This window comes from Phoxinus phoxinus (genome assembly GCF_949152265.1).
Source record: "Phoxinus phoxinus genome assembly, chromosome: 25".
NCBI classification, from domain to species: domain Eukaryota; kingdom Metazoa; phylum Chordata; class Actinopteri; order Cypriniformes; family Leuciscidae; genus Phoxinus; species Phoxinus phoxinus.
In genome coordinates this window covers 5,959,000-5,976,176 of record NC_136900.1, presented here as the reverse complement: position 1 = coordinate 5,976,176, position 17,177 = coordinate 5,959,000, and the positions used below count along the sequence as shown (strand labels likewise).

Sequence of the window (17,177 nt, the reverse complement as noted above, 5' to 3'; positions counted from 1 at the left end):
AGCAGCGTCAGTACAGTCAGATCAATAATATTGTTGAATATTTTATACAGTATATACTTACCGTACACAGAATGTTAGTGTTATTTTTTTCTTTCTTTGTTTCTCTCAGTATCTCCTTTGTTCCTTTCATGCATCTTTTTGTTGTCTTAAATATGTTTCATTCCTCAGACGTCGAAGTGAAATGCCTTTTGCTTGTGTTATCTTGTGTTATCACGGCCGTGCAGCACCAGACTCCCTAAATCTAGCCTGTGTAAACCACACGGTCTTCTCTCTGATCTGAATCCCACATTCTGTCACTTTCACCTGTTTATGGAATCGGTGTCATCATGGCTGACTTTACTTAACTTTTAGTTTATCCTGTTTCCCCTTTTACTGCTCATGTGGGTTTATCGTTGATCTGAAGCGCCACACACACTCATGGAAGAGATGATGTCAGAATGTTCTCATAGCGCTTTGGCTTTATTTTCTGTGTTCCTGTTTAGTTCGAGACAGGGCGGGTCTCCGGGAGCGTACGACCGCAGCTTCAGGTGGAAATATCACCAGTTCCGCTTCTTGTGTCACGTGAGTTCTTCAAATCGCCACAGGCCTTATGCTAGTGCAACATTTCTGTCATTTAGCATCTGCAAAATTAATGTATGGGCTCCTCTTTTTTCTGGCCTCTTTACACAGTCCAACGCGCTTCCCAGTCATGTGAAAATCTCCGTATCCCGACAGACTCTGTTTGAGGACTCATTTCAACAGGTGGGTGAACTTCTATAATCACCAAAACTGTCTACGCTGGAGGCAGGCGATGGTTTTCTCATCATTTGTGTGGCTTTAGTGACGCGTGTTGAGTAGCGCCTGTATAGAGGTTGTCCCAATAACATTTTTACAGCAATGAAGGCACAGAACAATTTTTACCCCAATTCATTATCATAGATCATTATGATTTTGGCTTGTACAACCTGAATACAACGACAAAAATTTTCTCTGTTAAATTCATTCCATTAAAGCCTCTTACCAATTTTATTAGGAAAATTGTGACCCTGGACCACAAAACCAGTCACAGGTCGCACAGGTATATTTCTGGCAATAGCCAACAATACATTGTATGGGTCAAAATGATCCATTTTTCTTTTATGCTAAATATCTTTAGGATATTAAGTTAAGATCATGTTCCATGAAGATATTTTGTAAATTTTCTACCGTAAATATATAAAAATATATATTTTTGTGAGTGAATGCAGCAAAATCGCGAACATAACGTTCAGATTCTAGATTTTCAAATAGTTGTATCTCGGCCAAATATTGTCATACCCTAACAAACCACACATCAATGGAAAGCTTACAGATGCTGTATAAATCTTAATTTTAAAAAAATTGACGTTTGTGACTGGTTTTGTTGTCCAGGGTCACAATTGTGAAACAGTATTTCTTTCTTTCATTTATGGCCAATATGAGATCAAACCAAATTGAGATCAAACCAAATTGGTCTCCTAATTACGGACATCTCAGATCATATAATATCTCAGATCATATAATATCTCAGATCATATAATATCTCAGATCATATAATATCTCATATAAACGGCTCATATCATTCTAGTTTGATCTCCTGAGATGGACAAGCAACATTCCCTTGAACAACACTTTCTTTAAGACTTTTTCAAGCCTTCAAACTTTTTTCCCGTTTTCAAGTGTGTATTGAGGTTCTAATGAGATGTCCCCCTGTCCCGTCTCAGATCATGAACATGAAGCCGTACGACCTCCGTCGGAGACTCTACATCATCATGAGAGGAGAGGAGGGACTGGATTACGGAGGAATAGCCAGGCAAGTTCACTGTGACGTCTCGCTGTCGGTCGTCTTCATGTTCCCGCTCGTGCTGAATGTTTCTTGTTTCGGGTGTTACTGCTCGTTTGGTGTCTGGACCTCATAGTTGTCTTCCTGTGTCTGTGTCTGTCTCCTGCGTCCTGTCAGTGGTTTTACCCTATGGTAGGTTACGTCATGCTGTTCTACCACAGGGTAGAACCACGGACGGGATGTCTGGAGGTGTCTGCGTCGTCCTGTGGTGTGACCAAACACCCCTGTCACCCCCAATCATGGTCCCCTCTTTGCCCCTTTACCTTCTTTCCAAACCCCCCCTGGGGTCAAAGGTCAAGCCTTGGGTTCTGGTGAATTGGTTATGATTTGATGTGTGTGTTTGTGCTGTCTTCATCTTCATCACTGTATGTGCACACTGTCCATCTCAAGAAATGTATTGCATTTGTTTGTTTTGTTAATAATTCTTTTCTTTTTCTTTTTTACAATGTTTTGTGTTCCATTTCATTTTTATTGTTTTATTCCACAAAAAGGTTTCCTTTATTATTTGTGCATTTTCCTGTAAATCTGTTTTCTTTTATTTGATTTCAAGTGGCTTAGAATGAATTCAGGTTTATAGCCGAAAACAGATTGTGCCTACATATCACTTTCTTCTCATAACTACATTTTCTAAAAACAAAACTTTTTTTTTTTTAAATAAATGAGTCGGTGTACTTTAGAGGAAAAGCTACCAGAATGTTTCCAGCTTAAATTGACATTCTATGCTTTTTAAACAGTGCTGTATTGTCCATTCATGTGAAGTTGTTGTATAATGAAACACTTTGTCGAGATTTAAACAATTAAATGTTCCTTTTACTGAAGACATCTGTTTAAATCATTCCTAATTTAATCTATAAAATCTAAATTTTAATTAAATTTTTAGTTACAAATGTAAAAAAACAATTTCGATTTGTTAGTATCCAAAAGATTCTCCAAACTATCTTTATTCTTGCATAATTGTCCAGCGAAGTTTGTCTCAGTGATGTGTGAATATTTAAGTATGTCTCATTATAATGGCAGCTAAAGGCAGCATTCAGAGAGTTGTGTGACTGACTCTCTTCTTCTGTCTCTGTCTGTAGGGAGTGGTTCTTCTTGCTGTCTCATGAGGTGTTGAACCCCATGTACTGTCTGTTTGAGTACGCCGGTAAAAACAACTACTGTCTGCAGATAAACCCAGCTTCTTCCATCAACCCCGACCACCTCACTTACTTCCGCTTCATCGGACGCTTCATTGCCATGGTGAGAGGGAACGCCTTAAGACTAGCAGCTTCACATTAAACTGAAGTTGTGTGTGCGCGTGCGTGCGTGCGTGCGTGTGTGTGTGTGTGTGTGTGTGTGTGTGGATGAGTGTGAACCTCATGCATGAAAATAAATCCTTGTGTTCTGATATAGTGACTGGTGTTATATTAAGATCAGAGTTTCTCTCACACCCTTCATGAGCCCATATGCAGGTCCGGGTTTGACATTCTCAAACATGTATTATAGAGATTCTCTGAGCTGTGTGTTGAATTCTTTCTCAGCCCTTAATAGTGTTTCTCCTATTTTGAGCTTGTTCTGAACAGACTGTGCGACTCTGGGCGTCTGTGTTGTTTTTGGAGATCATTCCCAGAGTCGAGTCAAGTCACATTTATTTATATAGCACTTTTTACAATACATATCGTTTCAAAGCAGCTTTACAGAGATAACAGGAAAATAATGCAACAAAGTTTGTTTCCAGAAGAATAAATAAAAAATAAAAAAAAGAGCTCTGTGCTGTTACATTAAACAGTTTGCTGTCTATATACAGTATGTATACACATTATATACACACACACACACACATACACACACACACACACACACACACACACACACACACACACACACACACACACACACACACAGGCAAAACTGCTGTGTTAGATGATGTAACTCAGGAAAGCACATTAAAAACCTACAATATTCATGATTGCTTAAAGGAGAACTCCGGTCAATTTTAACATTGAGCTAATTTTTTTGTAAATTTGGAGTGCTGTCAATAAAGAGAACAACGACAAAAATCGGTGTTGCCTACACCGTGTTATCCTCTTTTTAAAATTTGCACCCTGTTGACTTCAATGGGGCAAGTTTTAAACCTGCTTTTAGCCTCTTAAAGGAACACTCCGACTTTTTGGGACTTTAGCCTATTCAACTTATCCCCCAGAGTTAGATAAGTCCATACATACCTTTTTCATCTCCGTGCGTGCTATAAGTCTGTTTGACGCACCAACCACTGCTACTTGGGCGGAGTGATAACCGCAGCACCTGAGACGCGCTCTGAACGAACTCTCTACTTCTCACCACGGCGCGTCTCAGGTGCTGCGGTTATCACTCCGCCCAAGTAGCAGTGCTTCGCCTTCAGAGAATATAGTTCCCAGTATTTATACGGTTAAAATATGTCTGTGTCTCATGTGACTTTGTTTTTTGTACACTCTGTGACTATACAAATCACAACATGTAAATAGGAAAATGTTTGCGTTATTTTGTCACTTATTTGGATTAGTATGCTAGCTGCAACCATTTACATCCAGTCTCTGTGCTAAGCTAGGCTAGCGGTGGGTGCGTCAAACAGACTTATAGCACGCACGGAGATGAAAAAGGTATGTATGGACTTATCTAACTCTGGGGGATACGTTGAATAGGCTAAAGTCCCAAAAAGTCGGAGTGTTCCTTTAACATCCTTGATGTGTCATTACAAGTGCCCAGTCATGTTGAGTGATTCCTTCAGAGTGAACACGGTGAATCTGACTGCATTAGATGTGAATGATATGAATAAAAATGATGTTATTTCAGCCAGCGCACATACCTGTATTTACTTCCTGTTTTCGGTCGAAGTCCAAAGTAGTCGATTGTCGAGTTCACGCGCGTGATCGTAGGTAACTAAACCTATGCGCGTGAACTCGACAATCGACTACTTTGGACATCGACCGAAATCAGGAAGTAAATACAGGTATTTGCGCTGGCTGATATAACATCATTTTTATTCATATCTTTCACATCTACTGCAGTCAGATTCACCGTGTTCACTCTGAAGGAATCACTCAACATGGCTGGGCACTTGTAATGACACATCAAGGATGATAAGAGAAATAAAAGCAGTTTTAAAACTTGCCCCATTGAAGTCAACAGGGTGCAAATTTTAAAAAGAGGATTAAACGTGTAGGCAACACCGATTTTTGTCGTTGTTCTCTGTATTGACAGCACTCCAAATTTACAAAAAAATTAGCTCAATGTTAAAATTGACCGGAGTTCTCCTTTAATGTATTATCAATATTATAAAAAGTGTATAAACTGGTTTATCTGTAGTTTATAATGGTGCACCGATCATGAAATTTGAGGCTCATGTTGATTACTTTGGCAGTTTTGATTCCGAATGATTTTCATTCTTATACACGTTTAACTTTCAAGTATGAGGTTTACGGAGTGTTTGAGAATCCAGAGGAGAGTTTTGGTGACATTTGTGCATAATTACTCTGAATTTACTTAAATATTTGCCAAAGTTTCACGAATGAGGTCCACTGATATTTTAACATTAAGATCAGATGATACAATCACAAATATGTATTTTTCAGAGAGTCACAGTTGCACAGTACACGCACTACATTGTGCTGTAGCAACTACATCACACACAGTTAAAGGGTTGAAATGAAAATTATCCCATAAATTACTCACCCTCAAGCCATCCTATGTGTATATGAGTTTCTTATTTCAGCCAATCTGAGTTTATTAAAAAATATCCTGGCTCTTTCAAGCTTTATAATGGCAGTCAATAGTAACTTAGATTTTAAAGCCCAAAAAAGAATGGTGCATCCCTCCATCATAAAAGTAATTCATACGACTAGAGAGGGGTTAATAAAGGCCTTCTGAAGCAAAGCTATGCATTTTTTTGTAAGAAAAATATACATAATTATAACTTTATGAACTGTTATCACTTGCTTCCGGTAACGTCGAAGAGTGACCTCTGACCCGATGTAGGAGTAGCGTAAGCTGAGGTGAGAGTTCAAACAAACAGCGCTGGGCATCAAACTCAAACTCCTCCCACATTTCTCTTTAAAAATTCCTGTTTTAGACTTCTAATTCCTGACCGGTGTTTTGTTTTGCTCTATCCTCCGCTCTTCCACATTCTTCAATACGTCAAGCGTCGGGGTCAGAGGTCACTCTTCCACCAGAACTAGACTTGTATACGGGAGCCAGTGATTCTAGTTTATAAATGTATAAATATGGCTTGGCTTCAGAAGGCCGGTATTAACTCCCCGGAGCCGTGTGGAGCACTTTTATGATGGATGGATGCACTTTTTTGGGCTTCAAAAAAAGGTACCATTAACTGCCATATAAAGCTTGGAAGGCTTGAGGACGGGTCAATTATAGGATAATTATCATTTTTTGGGTGAACTAACCCTTTAATTTGCTGACAATTTTTGCATCACACAATCAGATAAATTCACAAGCAATGTGGATACGTGACGAACTGCGAGCAATATGTCCAGTACTAGCTTCAAAATGGCTGGTCACAAATTATTATTATTTATGATTCGTGTTGTAAGTAACACAAATTACTTCTAATAATGTAAGGCAGTGTTAAGGTTATTGAAGGTTAAACTGTTATTGCAGCTTTATCAGATGTACATTTGCATAATTGTTTGATATTTAATTGGATTTACATTTTTTGGGGGGGCAGAATTGCCCTAATGACTCTTAAAACCGATAAGATGCATCTCAAACACATTAAATAGAACAGTAATGTTTATAATGGCCATCAGTTCACCCTCCAGCCACTCAGAATGAACTCATTTAGTAAAATTACAGTTTATGTGTGAAATCTTGCATTCTGTCTGCAATAAACAACAGGAAAATAAATCGGTGTTGAATTTGAACTTGGTTGGACAGAATTTGACAAATCAGCAGTTAATGATCTGTGACTGCATTCCTGGTTGATGATGCATAAATGTTTCCATGGATTTGTTTCTAAAATTAATTTTTAAAAGTTGAAAAATTCCATGTGGCCTCAATTAATGATCTCATAAATGCTGCATGCATAATAGTTAAAATATTTAGCAAAATCATTTTAAAATAGATTTAGATAGCATGACATTTTGACACAATTGACAATTATAAATTTTTTATGGAATGTTGCAGAACTTACAGTATAATAAATATCTATGCACATTATTATTATTTAAAATGTATTATAATCGTAAATAAAAGTATTAACGAAACCTTGCCCTCAAACACCGGCGCAAAGGCTAGGCAATACGGTTGTCCAATAGATGAGTCTCAATCCCTCGCCTCGTCTGGAAAAAAGAGTTTCATGCTGACTTAAACTATCTTCTACCTGTGATTGGCTCCCTGCAGGCACTGTATCATGGGAAGTTCATTGACACCGGCTTCACTCTACCCTTCTACAAGCGCATGCTTAACAAGAAACCCACCCTGAAAGACCTGGAGTCCATCGACCCGGAGTTTTACAACTCCATCATGTGGGTCAAGTGAGTATCTAGCCTGCATTCAATCATTCATTCAATACAGATGACGATCAAAACCGGTCTCTGTCAAACTGCGCATCGCTGATCTCCACGCTGGTGTACGTTCACAGAGAGAATGATTTGGAAGAGTGTGGCGTGGAGCTGTACTTCGCTCAGGACATGGAGATTTTGGGAAAGGTGACGACACACCAGCTGAAGAACGATGGAGAAAATGAGCTCGTCACTCACGACAACAAGGAGGAATATATTGGGTACAGCTGCCCTGTTCATTTATTTTCACTATAAAGGCCATTTCACATAAGACTTCCTGCTGATAGCGATAGAAGAGGCTTAGTCGAACCACTTTTTATTAGTTGCAGAAAAAAAAGCTCCACAGGAAGTGAAGTCACGCAGCCTGTGAGGGACGGTTCGCTAACGGCGGGTAATTACCGTATGTCAGGCGGGAAATCCAAATGTTCGCCTATATTTCATCTACCTCAAAAATAGGGGTGTGCCGGTTTCAGAATTGGTGATGACGGTTATGATGTGAGTCAAATGTGACGGTTCGTAACATAACCGTCGGTTTTTTTTTTAAAATCCTTTAAAAAAAAAGAAGCAATGAACATGCTTTGTTTTAAATAAATCACACACACTAAACAAATCCTTTTAAAAACGCTGCTTAAATTATATAAGAGCTGCATAAAAATGAATGAGTAGGCCTAAATTACAAATGATAAAATCTACATACCTTTATCAAAGAAAAAAAAAGTCGAACAACGATTGTTGTGATAATACCTTAATTAAACTAACTAAATACAGGAAACAAAAAAAGTGCAATGACATTTTAAATTCCTAATCTTTTTCGACTTCAAAGTTCCGTGACAGGAACACCAACATGTTCACTTTACTCGGTTTTAGTGACGATCTGACAGGGGTAGCTATGTTACCTAAAAACTCGCTCTGATGCTGTGCTTGCAGCACAAATACACATGTATTTACGTGCCAATTTTGCTAAGAGCGGATAGCGTGTGTCTCCCCACCATGCTAGTGGATTAGCCGTAGAGTCAATTGGTTCTTCTTGGAGATAGCGGGTTAACTCCGTGTCAGCGCGCGCTCTGATCGGTAAAGGGGCAGATATTTCAGACCTCCGTTTATTAGGGAGATCTCCAAGATTTCTCAAAGCCGCACCCGTCTAGAAGGGATGTAGCAAAGATATTTAATGCTAATGCATGAGGCATAGGCATAGTTTCATTCATTTACGATGAGACACGCTCTAGTTCACAACGCAATGCAAGTGAACGCGGCGCGCCGGCGCCTCAATGTCACGGTTATTATATTGTCTGCTATATTATTAAATACATGCAATTGGTTGATGAAACATTTATTAAAATTAAGGTACAATTTGTACAAAACGAAATTCGCTTTAAGGAAAGGCTTACAAAGCAAAACTTATATGAAGTGGTAAAAATCATTTCTGACGATTTACAAAACAAAACTTCATTAAGTGGTAAAAACCATGTCTCCCGATGTATTGCGCATATTATGATCCTATCTAAAAAATTATTATTATTATTTTTTTTTTTTATGTTTGTAAAAAATATTTTAATAACACGGTTTTGGCGGTTATAGAGTTCTAATGACGGTGTTTAACTATAACCGTCGGTCTCACGGTTATATACTAACCGTCACACCCCTACTCAAAAATGACTTATTTGAAATAGCAAGTCATAGAAACTTAACTTGGCCACTCGCTCTAACGTTAACCGTATCTAACATCCAAGTGTCCGTGTGGAGTGAGGAAGCTGAAGCGTGCTCTACCGCAGGACACGGAGGCGCCGGCGTATTCCTGATAACAGCGGAAACAACTTAAGGCTATGTTTACACGGAAAAGATCTAAAGAGAAAACGCAAAAGTGGCGTTGCGTTATCACTTTTTATTCTGCGTTTAGGCGAGCGTTATGGAGGGGAAATCTGCGTGCATATGGTGACGCAAAAGTGTGTGAAGTTCGATGTAGTGTGCACTCCAGGCCGCTTGGTGGCGATGTGGAGCACTGAAAGTAAAAGAGACGCTGACACAGTTTTTCATGTTTAATACGGTAAAGCTGCTGCTTTAACCCTCGGTGCTCTTCGCGTGTCGCTAAAAAATGACAGAATTTTAAAAAAAATTTGTCAATGAAATTAATGCTATATTTTAGTTTGATAATGTTTTGTTATTTTCCTGTACTGGCACATGCCTGTGACGTAAACGCGTACGCGCCGCCTTCACTGTCTAGCAGACTTTTGCGTTTTTACCCTTTAGACGGGAACGCGATGGTGGAGCGTTTTTAAGATTTCCACTCTGGAGGGTGGTTTCACTTTTTTGCGTTTTTAAGCCCCAAAAACGCCGTCGCCGTGTAAACGAAAGGCACATCCGATAAAATATTTTTACGTTTTCACCCGCGAGTGTTCTCGTGTAAACAGGGCCTAAAATACACAGATATTTTTTGGTAATGTATATAAGAGTAATACATTATTTAAAACTGTAAATGGTTACTTTTATTTGTGTAAACTTACAATAACAACAAGGTGTTGTGCTTTTGTAAAAAAAAAAGAAAACAAACAGGATGCACTTTCTGCCGTCTCAGTCTCCCTGAACTAGAGTGTGTCACAGAACTGAACCGAAACTCAGCGTATATAGGCTAGCTTCACAGACTTGAGAAATATATCTATAGAAATCTTGAAATGTTTTTAAACGAACCAATTCAAATTTATGTAATCCGTATGAAAGGCGCCTCCACCCCCAGTATGTTTAAGTAATTACATTGATATAAACTAATTGTTTAAATTAACGACTACTACAGTGGTCGACTAGAAATATCATTAGTCGAGGGCAGCCCTACACCGACAGATGGCCAAACACACTTTGGGCCCTATTGTAACGCTCTGAAACGCAAGTATCAAACGCGAAACGCAAGTAACTTTGTGGGCGGATCCTGGGCGCTGTTGCTATTATACCGGCGGGATAAATGACTCTTGCGCCCGGCGCAAATCTAAAAGGGGTTGGTCTGAAGTAGCTTCATTATTCATAGGTGTGGTTTGGGCGTAACGTGAAATAAACCAATCAGAGCGTCCTCTCACATTCCCTTTAAGAGCAGGCGCGCTTGTTCCATGGCGGATTGTTATTATAACGGCGGATTTGCCAGCGCAAACCAGGAGTGGTTCACAGCTGAGGAGACCGACGTTCTCGTCCGGGCCGTAAAACACAGAGAAGTGACATTGGGGATGATGGGAGAAACCCACACAAATTAGCTTCGGTTAAACAGGCGTATAATAATTTGGGTAAATGTGTAATTAGATTTATGCCTATTTTTACACATCTTCATGGACACAACAATGATTAACAATGATTTCCCTCGTGTGTTAATATTTTTCCTTGTAATAATGTATGATTTGCAAAAATGAAAACTGCTGCGTCTGTTTAGATTAGAGAATCAAAGTGTATGCGCGTTAACACGCTACATTATGACCATGCACGCGCCCTTAAAATAGCATATGACTAACGCACAACGCGCCGCTGTCTTTAGACTGGGTTTTTCCTGGTCAGAGGCGGAATTGCTTTCTAAAACTGCAAAATAGCACCAGGGAAGTTTTGCGCCGGAACACGCTCCTCTTTTCGCTGAAACGCCCCCGCGAGCGCAAGTTTATTCCCTAATTTACCGACGTGCGTCTGTGGAGGGAAAAGTCTGCTGTGAAATACTCAAGGTGCAAAATAGGAATGATACATGCGTCGTGTACAAAGTCAATTGTGCTGGGTGCAAGATAGGGCCCTAAGAGTAATAATACCTAAAACAATAAGAGTAATACCTTATTCGAAATCTGTAAATGGTTACTTTTATTTGTGTAAACTTAAAAATAACAACAAGGTGTTGTGCTTTTGTCCAAAAAAAAAGAAAACAAACAGGATGCGCTTTCTGCCGTCTCAGTCTCCCTGAACTGTGTGTCACAAAACTGCTTCAGGCTAGCTTCACAGACATGAGAAATATATTTATAGAAATCTTGAAATGTTAACAGACACCTTTCATCCATTGATGTTTCGTACACTAATAATGTACTGGTAACAGTTACTGTCCTTAGAGATAAAGTGCTTTTTTTTTTTTAAATGAAAGAGTCTATCCCAGTGTATTATTCAACTCCAGTTTAAGAGTCTGTTGACTGTAGAAACCTGTTCTTTGCTACTCTCACTGTTAATGCTATTTGTGCAGAAATCCCACACTTCACTTTTAACCATGAAGCTACAATCACCCTCATCTATACACCTTTTTCCTCTTTTAAAAGGACTGTTCCTTTAACACAGTGATTTTAAGCTAATCGCATGTTTTTCTTGCAGTCTGCTCACTGACTGGCGGTTCACACGCGGGGTGGAGGAACAGACTAAAGCCTTCCTGGATGGCTTCAATGAGGTTGTGCCTCTGGAGTGGCTGCGTTATTTTGATGAGAAAGAGTTGGAGGTGGGTGTTGTGTTTTTAGCAAGGACTTGACATTTATAGATGCTTAACAGTCCAATAAAACCCCCTCATCTACACGAAGACACATCTCTGAGAAAACAGTTGTAAATAACTGTGTGATTGTGATTGTTTCTCGCTGTAGCTGATGTTATGCGGGATGCAGGAGATCGATCTGAACGACTGGCAGAAGAACACCATCTATCGCCATTACACCAAAAACAGCAAGCAAATTCACTGGTTCTGGCAGGTAATGTTCACGCTCAGTGTTGTGTGCTTTTATGCAGTCACAGCTACTCCCGCGTTTCTCTTTTTACTGTATATATGTCATTGTGTGTCACAGGTCGTGAAGGAAATGGACAATGAGAAGAGAATTCGGCTTCTGCAGTTCGTCACAGGAACTTGTCGACTGCCGGTCGGAGGTTTTGCAGAACTGATAGGTACAGCTATAATATCTTAATGTACCTTCACACACAACAGTGCATTTTGATAACACTATTTACCATGTTAATAATAATAATAACATTAATTAGTTAACTTTTCCTTTTTCCTATAATTACTATTATTCGGAGTAGTCATCGATTCACCAGTAGTATTTGTCTGCAAGCTTAACACATTACCGTATATACCCGAATATAAGACGAGGTTTTTGTTCTAAAAATAGGCTGAAAAATGGGGGGTCGTCTTATATTCGCGATATAGACAAAATCACGGGGGGAAAGGGAGAAAGAACGAATTGATATGAAATAGCGACTGAAACGCGACCCATTAAGACAAAACCAGCTTTCCCTTCCAAGATGTTAATCTGCACAAAAATCCTGATAATCGAGCCGTCGTCTGATGAAATCAAATACACATAAGATAAAAACAATATCTGTGCTGTGATTTCGGAGAGAGGTGCGTGAGAGAAGTGCGCGCGAGAGACGCAGAGCGAGAGAGAGAGAGAAAGGTGCGCGCGCGTGCAGGAAGAGACAGAATGAATCAGTGCAATTTTCAAATAAAATAATTTTCTGTTGAAAGCCAGATTTTTTCCACAAAAATCTCTTTTTGTCCCAAAAATAAGTCTGGAAATGGGGGGGTCGTCTTATATTCAGGGTCGTCTTATATTCGGGTATATACGGTAATTACCTCATTTTGCCCTTTAGACAGTTTTCATAAAATATGAAATTACTGCATGCTATCAAAATCTGAAATCAAAAATCTGAGGAGCAGTCTGTAAAGTGCTTATGATACATTAAGGACTTCAGTTAATAGACTTTACATTTTTTAGAGTGACAGATCTAAAATATTTCAGTTCAATATTGATCTTGTGTAGAGAAAAATATCCTTGTAAACGATAAGGATGTCCAATATGAGTCAATCAGTCTTTGGAGCGTCCTCAGTTTCACAGGTGGGCCACCGTACCGTCCACATATTACCCCCAGAGTCATGTTATATTATAATTAAATATGCACTACTTGAACAACTCTCCCTCCATGTTTAACGTTTATGGCCCGTCCAACTCAAAATGATCCCAGAGCCTCCCAGTGGGAAATACGACTTGAGAAGGGCGTTCATGTCCAATTTATAACTAGGAAATTCGTATTTACAATAATTTCGTTACGGCAGCATGAATACCGTAAGTTATTCAATTAAAGAAAAAACATTTGTTTGATCAAGTCTTTCCACCATTCAGCTTTGAGCTGAAGTCTGTCATTGTACATATTCAATGTTTAGAAGTGTACATATTTCTAATAGTTTATCATTGTATCGCCTCACTGTCTAGGAAGTAACGGGCCACAGAAATTTTGCATAGACAAAGTGGGGAAGGAAACGTGGCTGCCTAGAAGTCACACTTGGTGAGATGCCTAAATCTGAACAATAATAGAAAATAAGTGTTTCTATAGAACTGTTTTGTGACTTCTTTGTCCCTCCTGCCTCATTTTCAGCTTTAATCGTCTGGATCTGCCACCCTATAAGAACATGGAACAGCTCCGAGAAAAACTCCTGTTTGCGATCGAGGAAACGGAGGGATTCGGACAAGAGTGACGAGCATGGAAAGGACAGGACCAAGAAAATGATTAATCAGTTTCTTGTGACTAGGCCATTAACACCACTAATGTGGACTGGATGGACAGACCGTTGAGACTGGCTGCTGACTTACAGTTCTAGTTCACTAGTTCATCTAAAAATGAAAACTCACCCTCACATCATTCTAGACTGATATACTGTTATTTCCCCGCGCAACAGACGCGAGGAGTCGTGAGGAATGGTCCCTATGAACTGTTGTGGTGTGGGATTCTTCAAACTTCGAATGACAGCAATGCTGGAGATGACATGAGGATGAGTAAACACAGTTTCATTTTTGGATTGAACTATTCGTTTAAACCGCAGAAACACTGATGGAGCAGCAGCAGAGAAATGACGTGTCTGAATGTAATATTTCATTTGGCCTCTTCTGGGAATGATAACTTCACCTTACATTTCTATGCAGAGAAAGCAGTGCAAATTATGACATAGGTCACTGCAGTATTTCATTATCAAGATTTTTAAAAATTAATTCCCTGGATTGCCTAAATCAAAATGTGATCGATCCTGATTTTCCGCGCGAGGTGAAATGCTCAACGCCCTCATTATAATGCAGCACTCAACACAGAAATATTCATAATAATAATCAACCGCAGCAAATGTCATGAAGCTCACGTGTCTCATCAGTGTATCATCAGACGACCATCGATGATTGAGGAAATAATTGTTTTAAAGAGATCGATCAGATATGATTTCATTATTTTGTGACATGCCATGCTACACTGTACATAGTTGAAATAAAATCCAGTTATGGACTGTGAAAACATTTTGGATTGTGACAGAAAAATCCTTTTTTTACTCCGTGACATATTAGGTAAAAGAAACCAAACTCTTCCAGACATGCATCTTAAGGTTTGTTTTTCTGCAGGACCCACCAGTAGGTCAATGAGTCTCGTTTTGGAACGAAACATGTATTAATTTTGACCATTAATGATGTTTTATGAGGTCTTTGTTTTTATAGGAATTATTGGGTTATTTCCCGAAGTGAAAGTTTCTGTCCTTGAATGATTTAAATGGATTAAATAACAATATTTTAAAAAGCATGTATCCAATTTGGCATTTTTTTATAACAAAGAATGGCTGTCCATCCATCTCTAGCATTTTAAAGGTGCAGTAAGTGATTTCTGAGAAAAACAAACACACCCTTCCCTTCATTGCTCCGCCCCGAAAATGCACAAACACGCAATGCAAGAATAAAGCGAAGCCAAATAATGCTTCAATGACACTCAAAACTGTCCACATTACAACAACAGCAAAACCAATGTTACTCGCATCCGGAGAAGAAACTAAACCTCAGTGTTGCTATATAGAGGTTATGCGTGTGACGTCACGGACTCCCGCTGAGTGGCAAACACACACTGCTGTGAAAAACACTTCTGAACCGGAAGAGAGCTTCGAGATTGACTGAACATATAGATTTGATGAAATCTGAGGTATATTTTTACAGACTGCCGAAAGCAAATGAATCACTGCGATTCACAGAAACAACGTGTCCTGACAGCGAAAGGTGGATCATTTTGTGTCAATATGTTGAATTTTGGGGTAAAATCATTACCCTATGTATTGTATTGTTATGTATTGTATTGACAACTTATCAATTAAATATTTACCATCTTACATTATGCATTAGTGGAGGTTTTTAAATAAACACAGACAAAAACGATACAAGTTTTAAGGCTGGACTATATGGTGATATACACATTGATATTTAAGTGATTACCTGGATTTAGACCTACTTATATTGTATTTATATAAAGCATTCACAGGCGTCAAAATCGGGCACAAATAAATGTCAGGAAACACGATTCCGGCTGCATGTCAATACTCAATATCATGATCACTGGATCTTTGGGAAATTGTAATGAACACTTATCGAATCCAACCTTTAGTATAAACTGATAATCGTTTGTTTGACTCGCAGTTTTCCCTGTTAACTCCAGTCCCGCAGCTCTTCTGCCACTCAGTCCGGATGAACGAGCCTCTTCAGGCCTTATGTCTCTCCAGCGCTCAAAAGATTTATTAATATTAATGTGACTCCTAAAGCTCTTGCCTGATCATAACCCTTATTTTCCCAGTGACATTCATCTGACCTTTTCTCTTTTGTATTGGCTCTCTTTCTACAGTCTTTCTTCACTCTCTCTCCTCCCCCATCATCAGTGGACACGCCCCCTACTGCTGATTGGCCGATCCACTGTTAACAGCTTTCACTGTCAGAAATCGCATACTGCACCTTTAAACAACTATTCTCCAAGTTTATATTTAATTAGAATGGAAATGAGAAATTGGGAGCACTGTGCAGAAGAGTGACCGTTTGAAGATCTGACATTATGTTGTGATTAGCATAATTGCTAACTCATAATTATGCGTTTCTGGCTGTTTTGCAAATGCCTTTAACTACATAAGCTACATTAAACTTTTTTTTCTTCAGGGTTTTAGTTTATTGTAAGAACACTTTCTACAAGTCAGAATTTCGTGATTACAGTAAATCCAATGTGGCTTTAATTAATTTTACGATTTTTACCTGATGATCTCAGAGCCGCTTTTTTATTGTCATTAAACAGTCAGTAGTAGATCATTTTCATTCAGAAGCAGCCAATTTAGCGGTATTTAAATTTTTAGAATTTCAAAATTCATAAGTTAGGTTGATTGCTAGTTAACTAAGTTGTGTACAAGGCCTATTTAACATTTTCCTACAAAAGTTAGATAATTATTGTCACGTTATTACTTGCACACAAGTTCATTTGAAGGCTAATGAAGGCCTTTATCTTATCATTATATTTTATTAGTAATGTTTAATTTTAAGTAGTCAGAAGTGCCCTTAATTAAAGAACGACTTCTTCTTTTTTGTTGTTGTTGCTGTGTTTATGACAATATTATTAAAATATCAAGAGGCATATTTCTCTTTTGGCTGCTAATCTGTAATCTTTTTCATTTTCGGGTTAAATTTGGAACTGGTGACTTGGAGGAACAGAGTCTACAATTACTGAAAGTGCTTATGATACATTTAGGACTTCCATCTTTAGACTATTTTTCGAGTTATCTTCAGCCCTAGATAGGCTATTTCAGTTAATTATTGTTCTTGTGTAGAGAAAACATTGCTGGTAAACAATAAGGATGTCCAATATGAGTCGATCAGTCTGTAAAGCATCCTCTTTGGAGCATCAGTGTGAAATTTAATGTTTAAAAAACAAAACAATTCTTCATTCTGTAATCACAAACAGCTGACGTCATGCAAATGAATGATGAAGTGTGTAAACCGCTCTCAGCAGCATCAAATATTAACAGAACTGTATTTTAAAATAAAAGAAAATAA

At 38.6% G+C, this 17,177-nt stretch overlaps 1 protein-coding gene across 3 annotated transcripts in view; it reads left to right on the top strand.

Annotated features, from left to right (window-relative positions):
• The window catches only part of wwp2 (WW domain containing E3 ubiquitin protein ligase 2), a 61,537-nt gene extending 46,905 nt beyond the window's left edge, over positions 1 to 14,632 (top strand). For 2 of the 3 annotated variants that reach the window (XM_079603064.1, XM_079603065.1), the window contains 11 exons: positions 483 to 561; positions 670 to 741; positions 1,722 to 1,810; positions 2,917 to 3,076; positions 7,208 to 7,341; positions 7,449 to 7,589; positions 11,683 to 11,803; positions 11,943 to 12,047; positions 12,141 to 12,237; positions 13,563 to 13,635; positions 13,726 to 14,632. In XM_079603064.1, the coding sequence (XP_079459190.1) occupies positions 483 to 561; positions 670 to 741; positions 1,722 to 1,810; positions 2,917 to 3,076; positions 7,208 to 7,341; positions 7,449 to 7,589; positions 11,683 to 11,803; positions 11,943 to 12,047; positions 12,141 to 12,237; positions 13,563 to 13,635; positions 13,726 to 13,825 (1,171 nt within the window). In that variant the 3' untranslated portion in view covers positions 13,826 to 14,632. Of the gene's footprint in view, positions 1 to 482; positions 562 to 669; positions 742 to 1,721; positions 1,815 to 2,916; positions 3,077 to 7,207; positions 7,342 to 7,448; positions 7,590 to 11,682; positions 11,804 to 11,942; positions 12,048 to 12,140; positions 12,238 to 13,562; positions 13,636 to 13,725 lie in introns of all 3 variants that reach the window. The other variant, XM_079603063.1, reaches the window with a different exon arrangement.
• Positions 14,633 to 17,177: the final 2,545 nt, after the last annotated feature.